This window comes from Sorex fumeus, unplaced genomic scaffold, assembly GCF_029834395.1.
Source record: "Sorex fumeus unplaced genomic scaffold, SorFum_2.1 ptg000020l, whole genome shotgun sequence".
NCBI lineage: Eukaryota > Metazoa > Chordata > Mammalia > Eulipotyphla > Soricidae > Sorex > Sorex fumeus.
The window spans coordinates 12,122,510-12,136,710 of record NW_026606077.1 but is presented as its reverse complement, the minus strand read 5'-3'; the positions used below and the strand labels follow the sequence as shown (position 1 = coordinate 12,136,710).

The window sequence follows — 14,201 nt, the reverse complement described above, 5'->3', positions numbered from 1 at the left end:
AATGGTGTGGGCAGAAAGTTCTAGAATGGCCCCCAAGTTACCCCACTTCTTTTGGTGTCAAAGTTAAAACAGGTGCGAAGACCTGCTTCTTAGTCCCTTTCTACTCACCTGAGACAAACTCACAATCCAAAATCTGACTCTAAATGTGCAGATTCATTTGCAGCAACATGTTTTGCCCACATAAAGGCCTGAATACCACAAGAAAGATTTTAATCTTGGTAAACCATAAAATGTACATAATCCAAGTGTCCAGTTTTACTGCACGGATTCTGCCATGCAGTCTGTTCCAAGAGAGACTCAGTCCTTTGGGGTTTAGGCATGGAATCTGAACATGAGTAGCCAAGGGACTTTCCTCCATTTAACAGGGACTGGCCAGAGGGCAAGGTGACCATGTTTAGACATTGCTGATTCAAGAGCCCATGGACATTCTTGCCTCCCCAAGCTGGCCTCTGCTTGCCCCATGCTAAATGCAGCACCGTAACAATAACAGCTCATAATGGCAATATTATTAACTGCAGCGTGTGGATTATTGATTTACTCTTTGTTCTGCATCATTATCCTTTCACCAATGAGTTTACGGCATTATTCTCACATACTTAGTCAAGCACCAAATTACCACGAAAGGGCAGGCTCTTGTAATGGCAGCTAATGGAACACCGCATAAGCAATCATCATTGCCTCCGATTAGGGCCGCCTCCAGCCAATGAGCTTTCTGCCTTCTTGGAATGTGCCCAGAGCAATTAGGGACTACAGTGGACCTGGCCATTCTATATTTTTCCCACGAAATGACCATACTTTACATCTGCCACCTGCCCATGCCTCTGAACCCAACCAGCGACACAGCCTCTGCCACTCTCAGCCTTCCAGAGGGCAGAGGAATCTGAACTGAGCCTTCCTGCCAGTCTCTTTCTTATATGCCAGTGGGCTTCACCTCCACTCTCAGACCCCAGCTTTTGTTCTTCGGGCTAAGTCATGCACCCAAGTGCTGGATTTTAGTGCGCATCGTGCAGTGACTCTAAGTGGCCACTGAGAGTCCAGTGGCACAATCAGATGTTCTCAGGAGCCCAAATGCTCCAGCAGTTCTAGAAGAGGGGTTCAGCTCAAGGGTGCCCTGATCTAAGTCTCCCCCATCCCCAAGACTTTCCCTGCACCTGAATCAAGATAACCAAGCCCAGATTCAGCCTTTTTCTGACTACTCCCCATCTTCAAGTCAGTTCTGTTGTCTGTTGGCCATCCTGGGCACCCGCAGGAAGCAGCTGGGACACACCACTGGCACACTGGCTTTGATTCCAGAGGCGTCTCATTCCTATTTAGCCCTGAGTAATGCTCACTTACTGTAAAGTGTTACCTGCCCCCATTGTCGGAGGAGTTATGGTGGAAAAATGCAAAATTTCCTTTTTACTGCTTATGGCCAGCCAAGCCCATAATGTGTCAAGGCGCACATTAGCCACCCTGATAAAAGTCCGCTTTCTTACACACAAAATCATCGTTTCAGCAAGATTTGTTATCTCATTACCTGATAAGCTCTATGTCATAAACCAAGACTCATTCGGTAAATCTCTCGAGAGGACGCTTTGTGGGCAGAAAGGAGGAGATATGAATCTGCAAGGGACTTGATAATGCAGCATTTAAACGCAAGCATAATGTCACTTATTGTTAAATGCATAAAACCACTTGGCCAAACGCTTGGGCTTTTAATAGGATTTTGTGCAGCCTCAGGTGAGAAGCCACACGCGTATTCTGTCAAGGAGTCTCTGAGCACCTGCCAGCACTGCTGCTTTGCCTCATAGCTGCTGGGGATGGGAGCTGGGCTTGCAAGGCCTGGGGGGAGGTGGGCGCTTCACTGTAACTGCAGCTTCCCTGTCTTGCCAGGGGTGGGATCCTGGGTCCTGGCTGTGCCAACTTCCTCTAATTGGCCTCTCCCATTCAGGCACATTGTGGTCTGTGGACACATCACCCTGGAGAGTGTTTCCAACTTCCTGAAGGACTTTCTGCACAAGGACCGGGATGATGTCAATGTGGAGATTGTCTTTCTTCACAAGTAAGATGCCCCCTGTTATGTTTGAGACCCATAACCTAACTAGGTGCCCCCGGGGGATTCTGTAAGAATTAGGGGTGTGGGGGAGCATTGGGAGGTGAGACAATGTTGAATATGCCGGGATTCTTACTGGCCTCAATGGTGCTGTGGAACCAACAGGAAGGGAAGCCACTTATTAGTTTCATGATGAGAACAAGCTCCTTCTGCGGAGATGATTCTAGCAAATAGCCATGGAGCTTCTGCAGTCAGACACATTTTTATAGCTTGTACCTATGAGAACCAGGTGTGTCCATATGCTCTGATGTGGAGTGATCTGGTGCGGTCATACAGCTACAAGGTGTGTAAGGTGGGAGAGTATCTTAACTGAGCAAAACAGAAGCATAAGAAGCAATAAGAATCATGGTAATGGCCACAAGAAAAGGGGGATAACTCCAATATGGAACATGTGCTGTATCTCTCACTTAACCCACGGAGGGACTAAAAGTTTATGCTCAGAGTATTCAGTCCAAATCCTAACTCCTCCAATGACTGAACGAACAATTTATGCAATAAAATTTCTAGGTCTAATTGTCCATCTCCATAAAATGAGGGAGATCACCATAGTTTTCATCTCCCTCTTTAGAAAGTTGTGAGGATGAAAAGCACAGTCTATGAAAAGTATACAGAACAGAGTCAGGTATGCAGTAAGTGTTCAGGGAGAGGACAGCAGAGGGGAAACTGGGAACACTGGTGGTAGGAAATGCACACTGGTGGAGGAATGGGTATTGGAACATTGTATGACTGAAATTCGACCATGGACAGTTTTGTAACTCTGTTTCTCATGGTGATTCCATTTTTTTAAAAAAATAGTATCTCCTATCACAAAGGAAGAAACATATTTAGCTGCGTCATCAGTTTAGGAGCTAGATCCTGTTATATTTGTGTTAGGGGTGAGGAAGCCAATAGCTTTCCTGGCACCCACTTTGTTAAGGTTCCAAGCTTTTCCCAATCCTCTTTCTGGTGAAAGAGGATAATGTCCCCTGATAATGCCCCCTCAACTCGAGGGGGTCCAGCATGTTGTCAGGGGGCACTACCCTCTTTCATAGACACAAGACCACTATGAGATGATCTGAGGCCACATGCTGCCATGGGACAGAGCTCATGATGGTGATGACTGCTGTGGGCCCAGCCTGCATTGAGTCCCTTGAGCTATGACAAGCTCCATTCTGTACAGCATCTTTGAGCATTAGTTCAAGGAACACCAAATCAACCATGATGCTTGAGCACCAACATTGTCCTTCCTACCTCTGACTTCTCCAGGCTCTGCAAAGATTAACCAGCCATGGGCACAGGAATAGCTTTTTAAAGAATAACCCACAGATTCTGCCCTTATACTAGTTGCTCATTTATAGATAAAAAATAATTGATCTGGAGCAATAGCACAGCGGGTAGGGCGTTTGCCTTACAAGCGGCCAACATGGCCGACCCGAGTTCGATTCCTCTGCCCCTCTCGGAGAGCCCAGCAAGCTACCGAGAGTATTCGATATGCCAGACACAGTAACAACAAAGTCTCCAATGGAGACGTTACTGGGCCCGCTCGAGCAAATCGACGATCAACGGGAGGGCCTTTACTTACTTTACTATTAATGGGTAGAGCCAGTTTAATTGAGTAGCATAATAGTATGGTGTACCCAAGAGAGAGCATGACTTCCTGGATTACCAGGGAAGGCTTCCTGAAAGAAGCACAACTTGTGCTGGATCTGGAGGACTGGCAGATTCGCACAGGCAGCTGCTTTAGTCTGAATCAACAAGCTGATTGCTAATGCTTCATCGGCCAGGATTCACCTCCATGGCCCCAGCATCGGTCAGTGTCAGCAGCATAGTAGTTGGCCCAGTTAATTAACCTCTCAGAGCTCTGGGTTAATAACATACCTTCCTCTAGGGGTGTTTTGAGGTTTGAGTGAGTTAGTACTTGTCAAGTGCTTCAAATGATGTCTGCCACAGAGTAAACACTCAAAAACATGCTTATTATTACTCAGAACTTACTAATGTTAGACCAACCTGGATTCCCAGTCACCTAAGTATATCACCCAGTACCTCACATCATTAGTACTTTATGGGGATTTCATCTCTAAAATGAATAAATGAAAGAGTAGGCTAATTATTGATTTGAATCCCTGTCCACCAATGGAAAAGATTCCTTGCATCTCAGCTCTGAGAACACTGGCTTGTGTGTACATGTGTAAATCGTAAATCAAAGATAGTTCCGGAGAGCCACTGAATTCTGGGCGTGGCTGCTCATAGTCACCTTTTTGGGACTCAGACATTGGACTCAGTGCATGTGGTAAAGAAATATGGGCGAGGCCCTTCAAGAAGACTGGAAGCAGGAGCTCTCTCTGGGAGCCTTGGGCAAGTCTTTCAGGTCCTGGCCTCCTCCATTTCTCTGTTCATAAATCAAGTTTCTTTGTCCTTTTAGTTTGAGGCTACTCCTGTCAGTGCTGGTGGGGGCACATATGCTGTATATTGAAGCAGTGGCACCTGCCTATAAAGCTATGCTCCCACTCTCCAAACTGTTTCCTTATCCCCATAAATAGGGTTTCTACTCATAACAAAATACAAGAACTTTTAGTCCATAGGTTCAGACTTTGAAGGTTATGAACCTCTTTATTTGCTCTTGCTGCTAATTTTAGTTTTCATTGAACTAGGACTTTTACTTCCCTGGAGTGCAAGCTTTTCATTTCTAGCAAGGAAGGGGGTTGCTTTGAGGGTGAACACTCTGGCCAGAGTCCCTCTCTGGGAATTTGAGATGAGGGAGTGAGGAGGCAGAACTATCTGCCTCTCTTCTGTTAAGAACCATTTCTTCTTTCCCTACACAGCATTTCCCCAAACCTGGAGCTGGAAGCACTGTTCAAACGGCACTTCACTCAGGTGGAATTTTACCAGGGTTCAGTCCTCAATCCACACGATCTGGCTAGAGTCAAGGTAAGAATGAAGAGGTTACTTCCCAAGAGTCACCTGTTGCAGTCACGCCCAACCCCGAGGCCTGTGACAGATACTAGTGACTTGACATTACCCGCCACTGCACCTAGGGACTCTCACATGTGAGAGAGAAGCCTCTGGATACATTGAACGCTTACACTTGTCAGAACATGGAACTTCCTCTGTGGGTCTACTCAGTATCAGAATGACTAAAGGATTCTTTGTCCACCAGTGAGAAATATGGCTAAACTCTCTAGATTCATTGACAACATAGGAAGCAAGAAATTCCCAATTTAAAGACTTTAAATGAACTTCACTCTAAAATATGTTATTCGGAGAGCCTGGCAAGCTACCAAGAGTATTGGATATGCCAGAAACAGTAACAACAAAGTCTCCAATGGAGACGTTACTGGGCCCGCTCGAGCAAATCGACGATCAACGGGAGGGCCTTTACCTTTACCTTTTATACTAAAAAAGAATGCTAAACATGAACCAACTTATCTCAAAGTGTGCAATAACACTTTACCAAGCCATGAAACCAAGTTATTTGGTAAGGCATGATAAGTTTCCTTTAATTTCTTACCAAACACTGAAGGTGTAAAACAAAGTATGCAGGTATTTTCTGTCACTTGGTAATGACTGCACTTGAATTTCCTAAATCTGCCGTGTTGAGATTTTCTTACAAAGTACACCTGAGGCTCTTAAGAGAAAGAATATAACAAAGTGGAAGCTATAGCTTTACTTACTTTATAGAGATTTTGTTATCCCATTCTAAATTGCACGCCAGTAGACATAAATCAATATTCTGGATTCATCTGAATGTTACTGATGGTTTCTACACAAATCAATAATGAAGCAACTGGCAAACAGAAATATTTGGGCAAATTCTCTTGGATTATTAAAGAAAACGAAGGCACACACAATGGAGGAAAGAATGCACTCCCACCAAATACTAGGAAGGTCTAAAGGTACAACTCATGAAATAGGACAGATTGCGAACCTGAATTAGCATGAGAATTCTTTATAGAGTTCAGTTAATCTTAATATTGTCTGGATAAGATCTAAGTTGTAGCTCATGTGAAGTCTTAAAAACTTAGAGAAATTAGTTCCTTTTATGCAGTGTGTATTGCTCATGCATTAGATGCAAGTAATTATTTGCGCAAATCATTATCTCCTCTAAGGAGATAGGTTGGTTCATCTTTAGATAAGTCAGTGGGTTGTCTCTTGGGGTCATAAGGGATATGACATTTCATACACATAGCTTTGACACTTTTTGAATATCTGAGCGATCCTTGAAAACATTACTGAGCAGATCTCTGATTTGTAGCTCTCATTTCCTTCTTTTCCACAGTTACTGAAGATGTGGTAAAGAATTTATGAAGGATTTACAAGTTTAAATTTCTTAATACCCAGCCACTCAGTTACCTTGCCAACCTGAGAGGAGGATTTAGCCCACCTTCCTGTATTTCCTGACCAGGAAAATTGGGGAAAATTGTGCAGACAGCTTGGAAGGAGGCAGCGAGGAATTGAAAGGCCTAATTAGTTATTTAAAGAAATCTGGAAAGCTTACATGTAAGCGACTATGCAAAATGAAAAGTATAATTACCAAGGTACATGTTGTTTCCCTCCAACAGCAACAAGATGAAATGTTTATACCATAACAAGAACTTACAACCTACACTTTTGACAAAAACTATAATCTCCTGGGATTAGTTCTTTTTTTCCCCTTGCAAAGCACCAGGTTCCCCAAGAACTGTCAGCAGAGAGAGACTGCAACCAAGCATGACTATTTTTAAGTTTATGTTTGGTGTTTTTCCTTTGGTGTCTTAGATAGAGTCAGCAGATGCCTGCCTAATCCTTGCCAATAAGTACTGCGCTGACCCGGATGCTGAAGATGCTTCCAATATCATGAGGTAAACTTCCGGGAGGCGGGGGAGGCCTTAGTCTGTATGCTTTGTCACACATGTTTGCCCCTTTTTGAGCCTCTGCAGAGCAGTATCCCTTCTCTGACCCATAAGCCACCCCATATCTTGTCCCACACTTAAGTTTTGGGGTGTGGGTAGCTGAGACTGTGGTGGATGCAGAGGTCAATGATTCAAGACCTCATGAGTGGGAGGTTTATCCTTTGAAATTGGAGATCTGGGTCTCACCACTGGTCTTGTGCTTGAGATACTTTAGACAGGTAGGAAAGGAACGAGGTTTAGATAGGGCACAGATGGAAACTCAGGACCATATTTCTGAAGGGGAAATAGACCTGAGTTATATTAAAGGGATGGTTACTCCACTTTCCCCACCAAGTGTTATGGATTGTCATAACCGAGGATGGTGCTGCCCACATACTGCTCAATAGGCCATGAGGTATCAACCCATTTTCTGTAACAGAGAATGATCCAGCTTCAAATGTCAGTAGCCCCAAAGCTGAAAAGCCCCATGTTAGCTCTCTCCAAGTATGTCTTCAGAACATGGATTGGCGTCTTCCAAAGAGGAGTAGAAACAATTATCTTACATCAAATAGTTTTCCAAATTGATATAGTTTTCTTAACCAAAATGTCATCTGGTAATTTTTATTCTAACAGGAAATTCAAAGTTAATGCTTTGAGAGACCATATCAAACCGATTTGATAGCAAGCCTGTCCCCAGTTTCTTTTTGTAGAACATTTACTTGAGGGACATTTTTTCCCAATGCCATTCATACAGATACATTATGTCCATTTGATGTCATTCTTTGCCCAACTCCTATTTCTTTGTCATTTTTTCCAGAAGAAAATTGTTCTACTTTAATTCTTTTCATAGAACCATATTCCAGGCATCTTGTGACTATGAAAGGCCTAAAAATGTGTGCATTTTTCTCTGGAAGTTAAATTTCTTTTGCAGTGTTTTGTTTTTCTAGTATAAATCGCTGACTAGGTAAGAAATCTGGGAAGGAATAATAAGGAGAATCTTGTGGATAAACATAAGTCAAGAAAAACTTTGGTTTTATACTTCCGCTGTATGTCTAATTGTGACCAGCCATCCATTCAATCTAGCTAGACTCACCTCCCACCCAAGCTTGGTCTCGGCAATGTTCTGGGCATTGATCTACCTGAGATGGTCGGTTGTGAAGTTGCCTTGGAAATGTTACAATTGCTCACATCTCCTTCTCTTTACTTTTATCATTTGCCCCAATGGGCATGAGCTTTCCAATCAGTGAGGTGGGGGGAAATCCCTCCCACCTGTTTTGAGGAGCAAGTCATTCCCCCATCATCTTGTGTCTGGCAGCAACATCTGGCACAGTGTTCTTCCACTAGGCTTTCTTTGGCAAAATGCACAGTGCCCATGTTTAAACCAATTACATGGAAACACAGGTCTTGCCAGGCTACAGGGAGATGATGAGTGGGGACTTGATCCACACCTGGGCTCATCCTCTAATGTGTCACTGCTGAATGAGATTACAAAGGTCTGGGCTAAGAGTGCTCTGACTGACCCTGTTTGAACTAGAATTCCATTTACCTTGTTTTTGAGTCATTTGGTAGATCTGTACTCTTAAAAAACTAAGCTTTATTATCTTTAAACTTTCAAGCAACAGAAAAAAAGAAAAATAAGAAGCAGCTTAATGTGTTGACCCAAAGAGAAATTTGGGGCCAGGAATTTCTTTGAACAATTTTCTAAAAATTCAGTGAATAATTGAAATGAATATAATAGCTTTGAAACGGGTATTTCCCTCAATCACAATATTTTATTTAAGCTATGATTGCAGTAGGGTTAATATGAAGGCTTACTGGTCACCAGAGTCATCACTATGATGCCCAAACATAAAAGCTATTCAGCAAAGGTTTTCTCAGATGTGTAATTAAACCTTTATTGACCAGAGCTCAGAACTATGCACAAGCAGGCATAGGGAAATGGGAAGCTCAGGGTTAAAAATGGGCTCTGTCTTTCCTTTATTTGTATAATCCTCCTGCCTCCTTAGTTTAATGAGTCCAACTTGCCTCTTTTGAAATTAAAATGTCAAAGATCCATTTGAAATGAGCTAATGCAGAAAACTGGCTGAAGCTGTTGACTGAATGCAGAGGGTTGACAGAGACTCAAAGTCCTTGAATAATGAGCATGGGCCAACATAACACTTTTTCAAACACAAAGTGAAATCCTTCAGGTGCAAAAGCCAGGGTGAATTTTTGCTGGGAGAGGCTTTTGTGTGATCCATTTTCTACATTCACAAGGGGTGGCTTTTTAGACAGAGCCACCCTTGGCTGCCTTCTCTCTTTGTTTACACACACACACACACACACACACACACACACACACACACACACATAAAGGTGAAGCTAGCAGAGTTCATGGTGGGAAGTGGGGTTGGGGGGTGGTCAGAGTAGACACACTGCATATCTGGGTAGGCTTAGGAGGAGTGTCTGCCTTACTGTGGAATTCCATTTTTTAGCCTTCCTTGTCATAGAAGGAAATGTACAATGTCACCTCTGACAGAGCCGGGAATGACAAAAACCATAACTCACACATAGAGGGAGCTTTTAGTGATTTCAAAGCATTCTCACATCTGGTCTTTCATTTGCTGCTCATACCAAGCCTGTGAAATAAATAAAGCAGGTACTGTTGCCCCCAATGTCCAGATGAGGAAACAGTCACAGAGAGCCCAGGGATTTCCTGAAGGTCACCCAGTTCATAGCACAATAGCTGGGACTGGGATCCAGGTGTTTCCACTGCTCAGCTCCCTGATCCTTCCCATTTAGCAGTCATACACTTGGGAGTAGAAGTGAGAGTTGGGGTGAGGACAGGAAGAGGGTACCTTGGGGATATGGACTGAAGAAGTTTGAGGAAATTTTTCTATGAGATCGTGACCTCCATAAAGCATTGGCATGTACTGCTAACCAATGTTAAAGCCATCCTTTAGACACTGTTAGTTATTGGAAGCTGAGTCATTGATCACAGCCTAAGAAGCCAGCTTAGAAATCTTTTTTTTTTTTTTTTGTGAGCGTGGCCATGTGTATGACAATTAGAATCATTCGTCAGACTGCTTGTTTGATTTGTCATTGTTGTTGCAAGTTGTTAACTTGGAGAATTGGACTCAGCAAATTATTTCTAGTCTTACTGGGAGACTGCACACATCTCTTGGCCCTAAGTAAAGTTGAGTTTGATTTATTTAGATGACTATATAGGCAGTAAGCCATGCCCCAGGTTCTGCACCCTCAGTACACACACACACACACTCACATGCCATAACCAAACCCTGGAAGGGCCCCTTCTTTCTTTAAGGCCTTAAACGCTCATCTGTGGCTGCTGTGTGGTTTCTTTTTCACACTGCACTGTGATGGTGAAATGTGGGTGGTGTGATAGAAATGCATTTCAACTTGGCCCAATGCCTCATCTCTTCTGGATGGTCCCAACTGCTGGCCCCACATTTTCTCCATTTGGAGATAATCAAAATAAATTTCTCATCAAGCTCCAAGAGAGTAAGGCAGACCTTGCCTCAGCTTTGATTTTTCTCTTTCACAGAGTAATCTCCATAAAGAACTACCATCCGAAGATAAGAATCATCACTCAGATGCTGCAGTACCACAACAAGGTAAGTGGAGGGAGCCAGTCAAGGCTTAGAGATGCAAATCCAGGTGCTGTATCTTTCTCCTGGTCAGAACAACCCACACATGGACATGTATGCTCACACACACCCATGCAATTCAACATTCTGAAGAAATTGCTGTGGTAAGAACCTTCCAGGATATTTCCTCAGTCCAAACACCTCTTTGTTGTTGTTGGTCCCTGGAGAGTTGTTCCTTCATATACGGATCATTCATTCAGGAAGCCTCTTTGTATCTCGTGATCCAGAAATACTGATGCATTGCTGACCCAGCCCCCAACTTCTATCTTTGTGTGCTTTATTTATTCTTTTCAAGATATATTAAATACCTATTATGTGGTCCGTACCCTACCTGAACCCCTCCCCATGGATGGGGTGAGAAAGAAGTCCTGTTTTGTGTTGTCCAGCACTTAGGGACAATCCAAGTGTCCCAGGAAAGTATGAAGACTTTTGTGTAGGAGACCAGGTGAACTTGGAGAAATGAGCACAAACTGGGCAGAGTACAGAACAGAATATGGGACATATCTCAACTTCAAATGGAGAATTTGGTAAAACTGAATTCAGGAAATCAGCTATCCAGAAATTAAAAGCAAAGGAATATTTTCCTAGTGTTACAGTTTTCAAGGGAATTTGGAAAGAAAACAAATGTTTGAGCCTATGTTGTTTCCCTGGGTGATCAGGTCTCAATATACCCAAGTCCAGCCTCTCATTCACAGGCAGTGTCCAATCACTTGGCCAGCTGGTCATTAAATTCCCAAGAAAACAGCTTTGGGGGAGGGAAGGTGGCACCTTTCTCTGTTTGATATGGAACGGTTATCCCCATAATGAGGCATCCAAACCAGAGGCTGTTCAGTACCTGGAACCAGGTGTCTAGTCTGAACAGAATAACTCCCTGCTGGGTTATGAGTGAGCATACATCCCATCTTAGAAGCCATATTCCCTATGAATTAGGCTTGTCAGGTGACTCAAGAAGACACGGTTCTGCCAAATGCACCAGTGCCATGCCATTATTTCTTAATTGCTGGCACATGCTCCCCATTTTGCTGTTTGGTGGCCCATCAAAGGCTGTTGTCGAGTGGAGCCTGCTGTCGGCCACCAGCCTGCCCCTCAGGTCCCTGTCCAGTGCCAGCCATTGTCCAGCTCTCGGCAGGTGGTTGCATTGCAAAACAGGTTGCAGTCCAGCCAGTGGGTTTTGTGGTGGGAACCCAAGGTCATATTGACACTGAGGAGACAAAATGAAGATATTTGGTAACAAATAAACATTAATCTGGAGGCATTTTTTGGATAATCATTTCTGTAGAGAGAAGTAAATTTTATTCGTTGTAAAAAGACTGCAGCTGGTGACAGCTTCTGAGGCAGCAAACTCTCCTTTCATTTGTGATTTGAAATTTCATTTAATGTGGGAGTTCTTTAAGCTGTTGTTTAGATTTTTGGTTGGAAATAGAAAAATTAACGTTATATGTTTAGATGGGGACGTCAGTTTCTTTTTTCTCTTTCCAATAAGCACTGATGCACCATATTCAAAAGATTAAGGAGTATTTCAACTATGTGATTCTTGTCAAAGTCTATGTAGCTTAACAGACCCAGAATACAGATGGTACCTGGTCACTATTTATATGGCCATAGAAATCTGAGTGATTTTTCCAAAGCTCTGCTCTATATTCAAAAATAGTGATGAAGATATCAGCTCATTTATACTTAAAATGTATTTTGTTTTAAAATCACCCAACCTATTGCAAACTCATTTATGAGGTTTTGCACTGGTAGTATTAGTAAAGGCTCAAGGGACTTTGATACAGATCTTTTTGCTTGATGATTTAATTTATCTTATCTTCAAAAAAGACCAGAAGTCTACCCAGTATTTTTCAGTTCATTCCTTATGGACATTGTTCACATAGTTTTATAATTTTGCAGTTTCCTTCCTTCCTTCCTTCCTTCCTTCCTTCCTTCCTTCCTTCCTCCCTCCCTCCCTCCCTCCCTCCCTCCCTTCCTCCTTCCCTTCCTCCCTTTCTTCTCTTGCCTTCCTCTCCTTTCTTCTCCCTTTCTTTTCTTCTCTTTTCTTTCTCTTTTATTCTCTCTTTTTCCCTCCCTCCCTCCCTCCCTTCTTTCTCTCTCTTTCTTTCTTTCTTTCTTTCTTTCTTTCTTCCTTCCTTCCTTCCTTCCTTCCTTCCTTCCTTCTTTCTTTCTTTCTTTCTTTCTTTCTTTCTCTTCCTTTCTTCTTTTCCTCTCCCTTCTCCCTCCCTCTATTTATTTCTTTTTCACTTTTTGTTTTGGGGTCACATATGGCGGTGCTCACAGCTTCTTTCTGGCTATACCCTCAGAAATCACTCCTAGAGGGACTCAGGGGACCACTGTGGTGCTGTGGGTTGAACCCAGGTCGACTGCATACATGATAAACACTTTAACCCTCTCACTGTCTCTTCAGCTCACACATTTTCTTAAGATACTCCTCCTACCTACTTTTCCAATATGCCTCTTTATCTTTTCTTACAATATTATTTTTCTTTCTCTCCCGGCACTTTCTCTTAAGCCACAGTTAGATGACCCAAGTTTTAATGGCAATCTCCAGCCATTAAATCTTGCTTTCAGGAAAGAACATGATATGTGTGTGTAAACTTATCTCTTTATCAGTCAATTTAATACCTTAATACTGGACTCAAAAATATGAAGAATTGTGTTCCCAAGTGGCCTAACAATGGTTGGTAGAATAGAACTTAGCAGAAAATGGGGAAGTTGCTTGCTCTTCTCCATGTAATATTGCTTCTGAACTTGTTATCACAGTGATCTCGGATTTTACTGTTGTATCTTATGATTTTAGAAGAGCTTTTTCTTTTTTTTTATTTTTGGGTCACATCCAGAGATGCTCAGGGGTTATTCCTGGCTCTGAACTCAAAATTACTTCTGGTGGTGCTTGGGGGAGCATAAGGGATGCTGGGAATCAAACCTGGGACGGCCGCATGCAAGGAAAATGCCCTACCCGCTGTATTATGACTATGGCCCCTTAGAAGAGCTTTAACATCCATCATTCGACTTAATCTCCTTTGATGCTTAGTGCATCCCAAAGTCACTTTAGACTGGGAATTTAAATTCTATCTTTGAGGATCTAGTGGGTATGTCTCATGGACTTAGCAGCCAGTGAGCTAATAACTGCCAACTTCCACCTTCCTGTTTAATGGAACTTCAACCCCCTGGGCCAACTGTAGTTCCTCAGAGTAGACTTCAAATATGGGATGATGGTCTTCAAAGTGATATGTTCATATTTAGAGAACTTACAGAAAGAAACACCCTCAGTCTTCACCTCTAAATATAGAGGGGGGAAAAGATAATGAGGAATATTTCTAATTTGAGCATAAATGACTTAAAGATCTTGTAGGAAGAATATAATTTATGGCCTGCTGGAAAAATGTCACTCCTAATAATTTTGATAGTAGACTATTAAAAAATAAGAACCATTAGTAAGCAGTGGTGAGCATCTTTGATCCAGAAACTAAGTTCCATTTGAATCCTTTGAATCCCACTGTGATTCTATTCTGTCATATGGTGATACAATGTTTTATATGAAATGACCTTTGTTCCTCACACTGACTTTCCCATAGTTGTCTAAGTAATGGAAAATGGAACCAGAACTAAAGTTTA

The 14,201-nt window shown here is 42.6% G+C and overlaps 1 protein-coding gene across 20 annotated transcripts in view; it reads left to right on the top strand.

The window, feature by feature from the left end:
- KCNMA1 (potassium calcium-activated channel subfamily M alpha 1) overlaps positions 1–14,201 on the top strand; it is a 771,897-nt gene that overhangs the window by 533,970 nt on the left and 223,726 nt on the right. For all 20 annotated transcript variants that reach the window (XM_056113556.1, XM_056113555.1, XM_056113550.1 and 17 more), the window contains exons 10-13: positions 1,931–2,041; positions 4,894–4,999; positions 6,827–6,909; positions 10,484–10,553. In XM_056113556.1, coding sequence (XP_055969531.1) covers positions 1,931–2,041; positions 4,894–4,999; positions 6,827–6,909; positions 10,484–10,553 — 370 coding nt within the window. The remainder of the gene's footprint in view (positions 1–1,930; positions 2,042–4,893; positions 5,000–6,826; positions 6,910–10,483; positions 10,554–14,201) is intronic.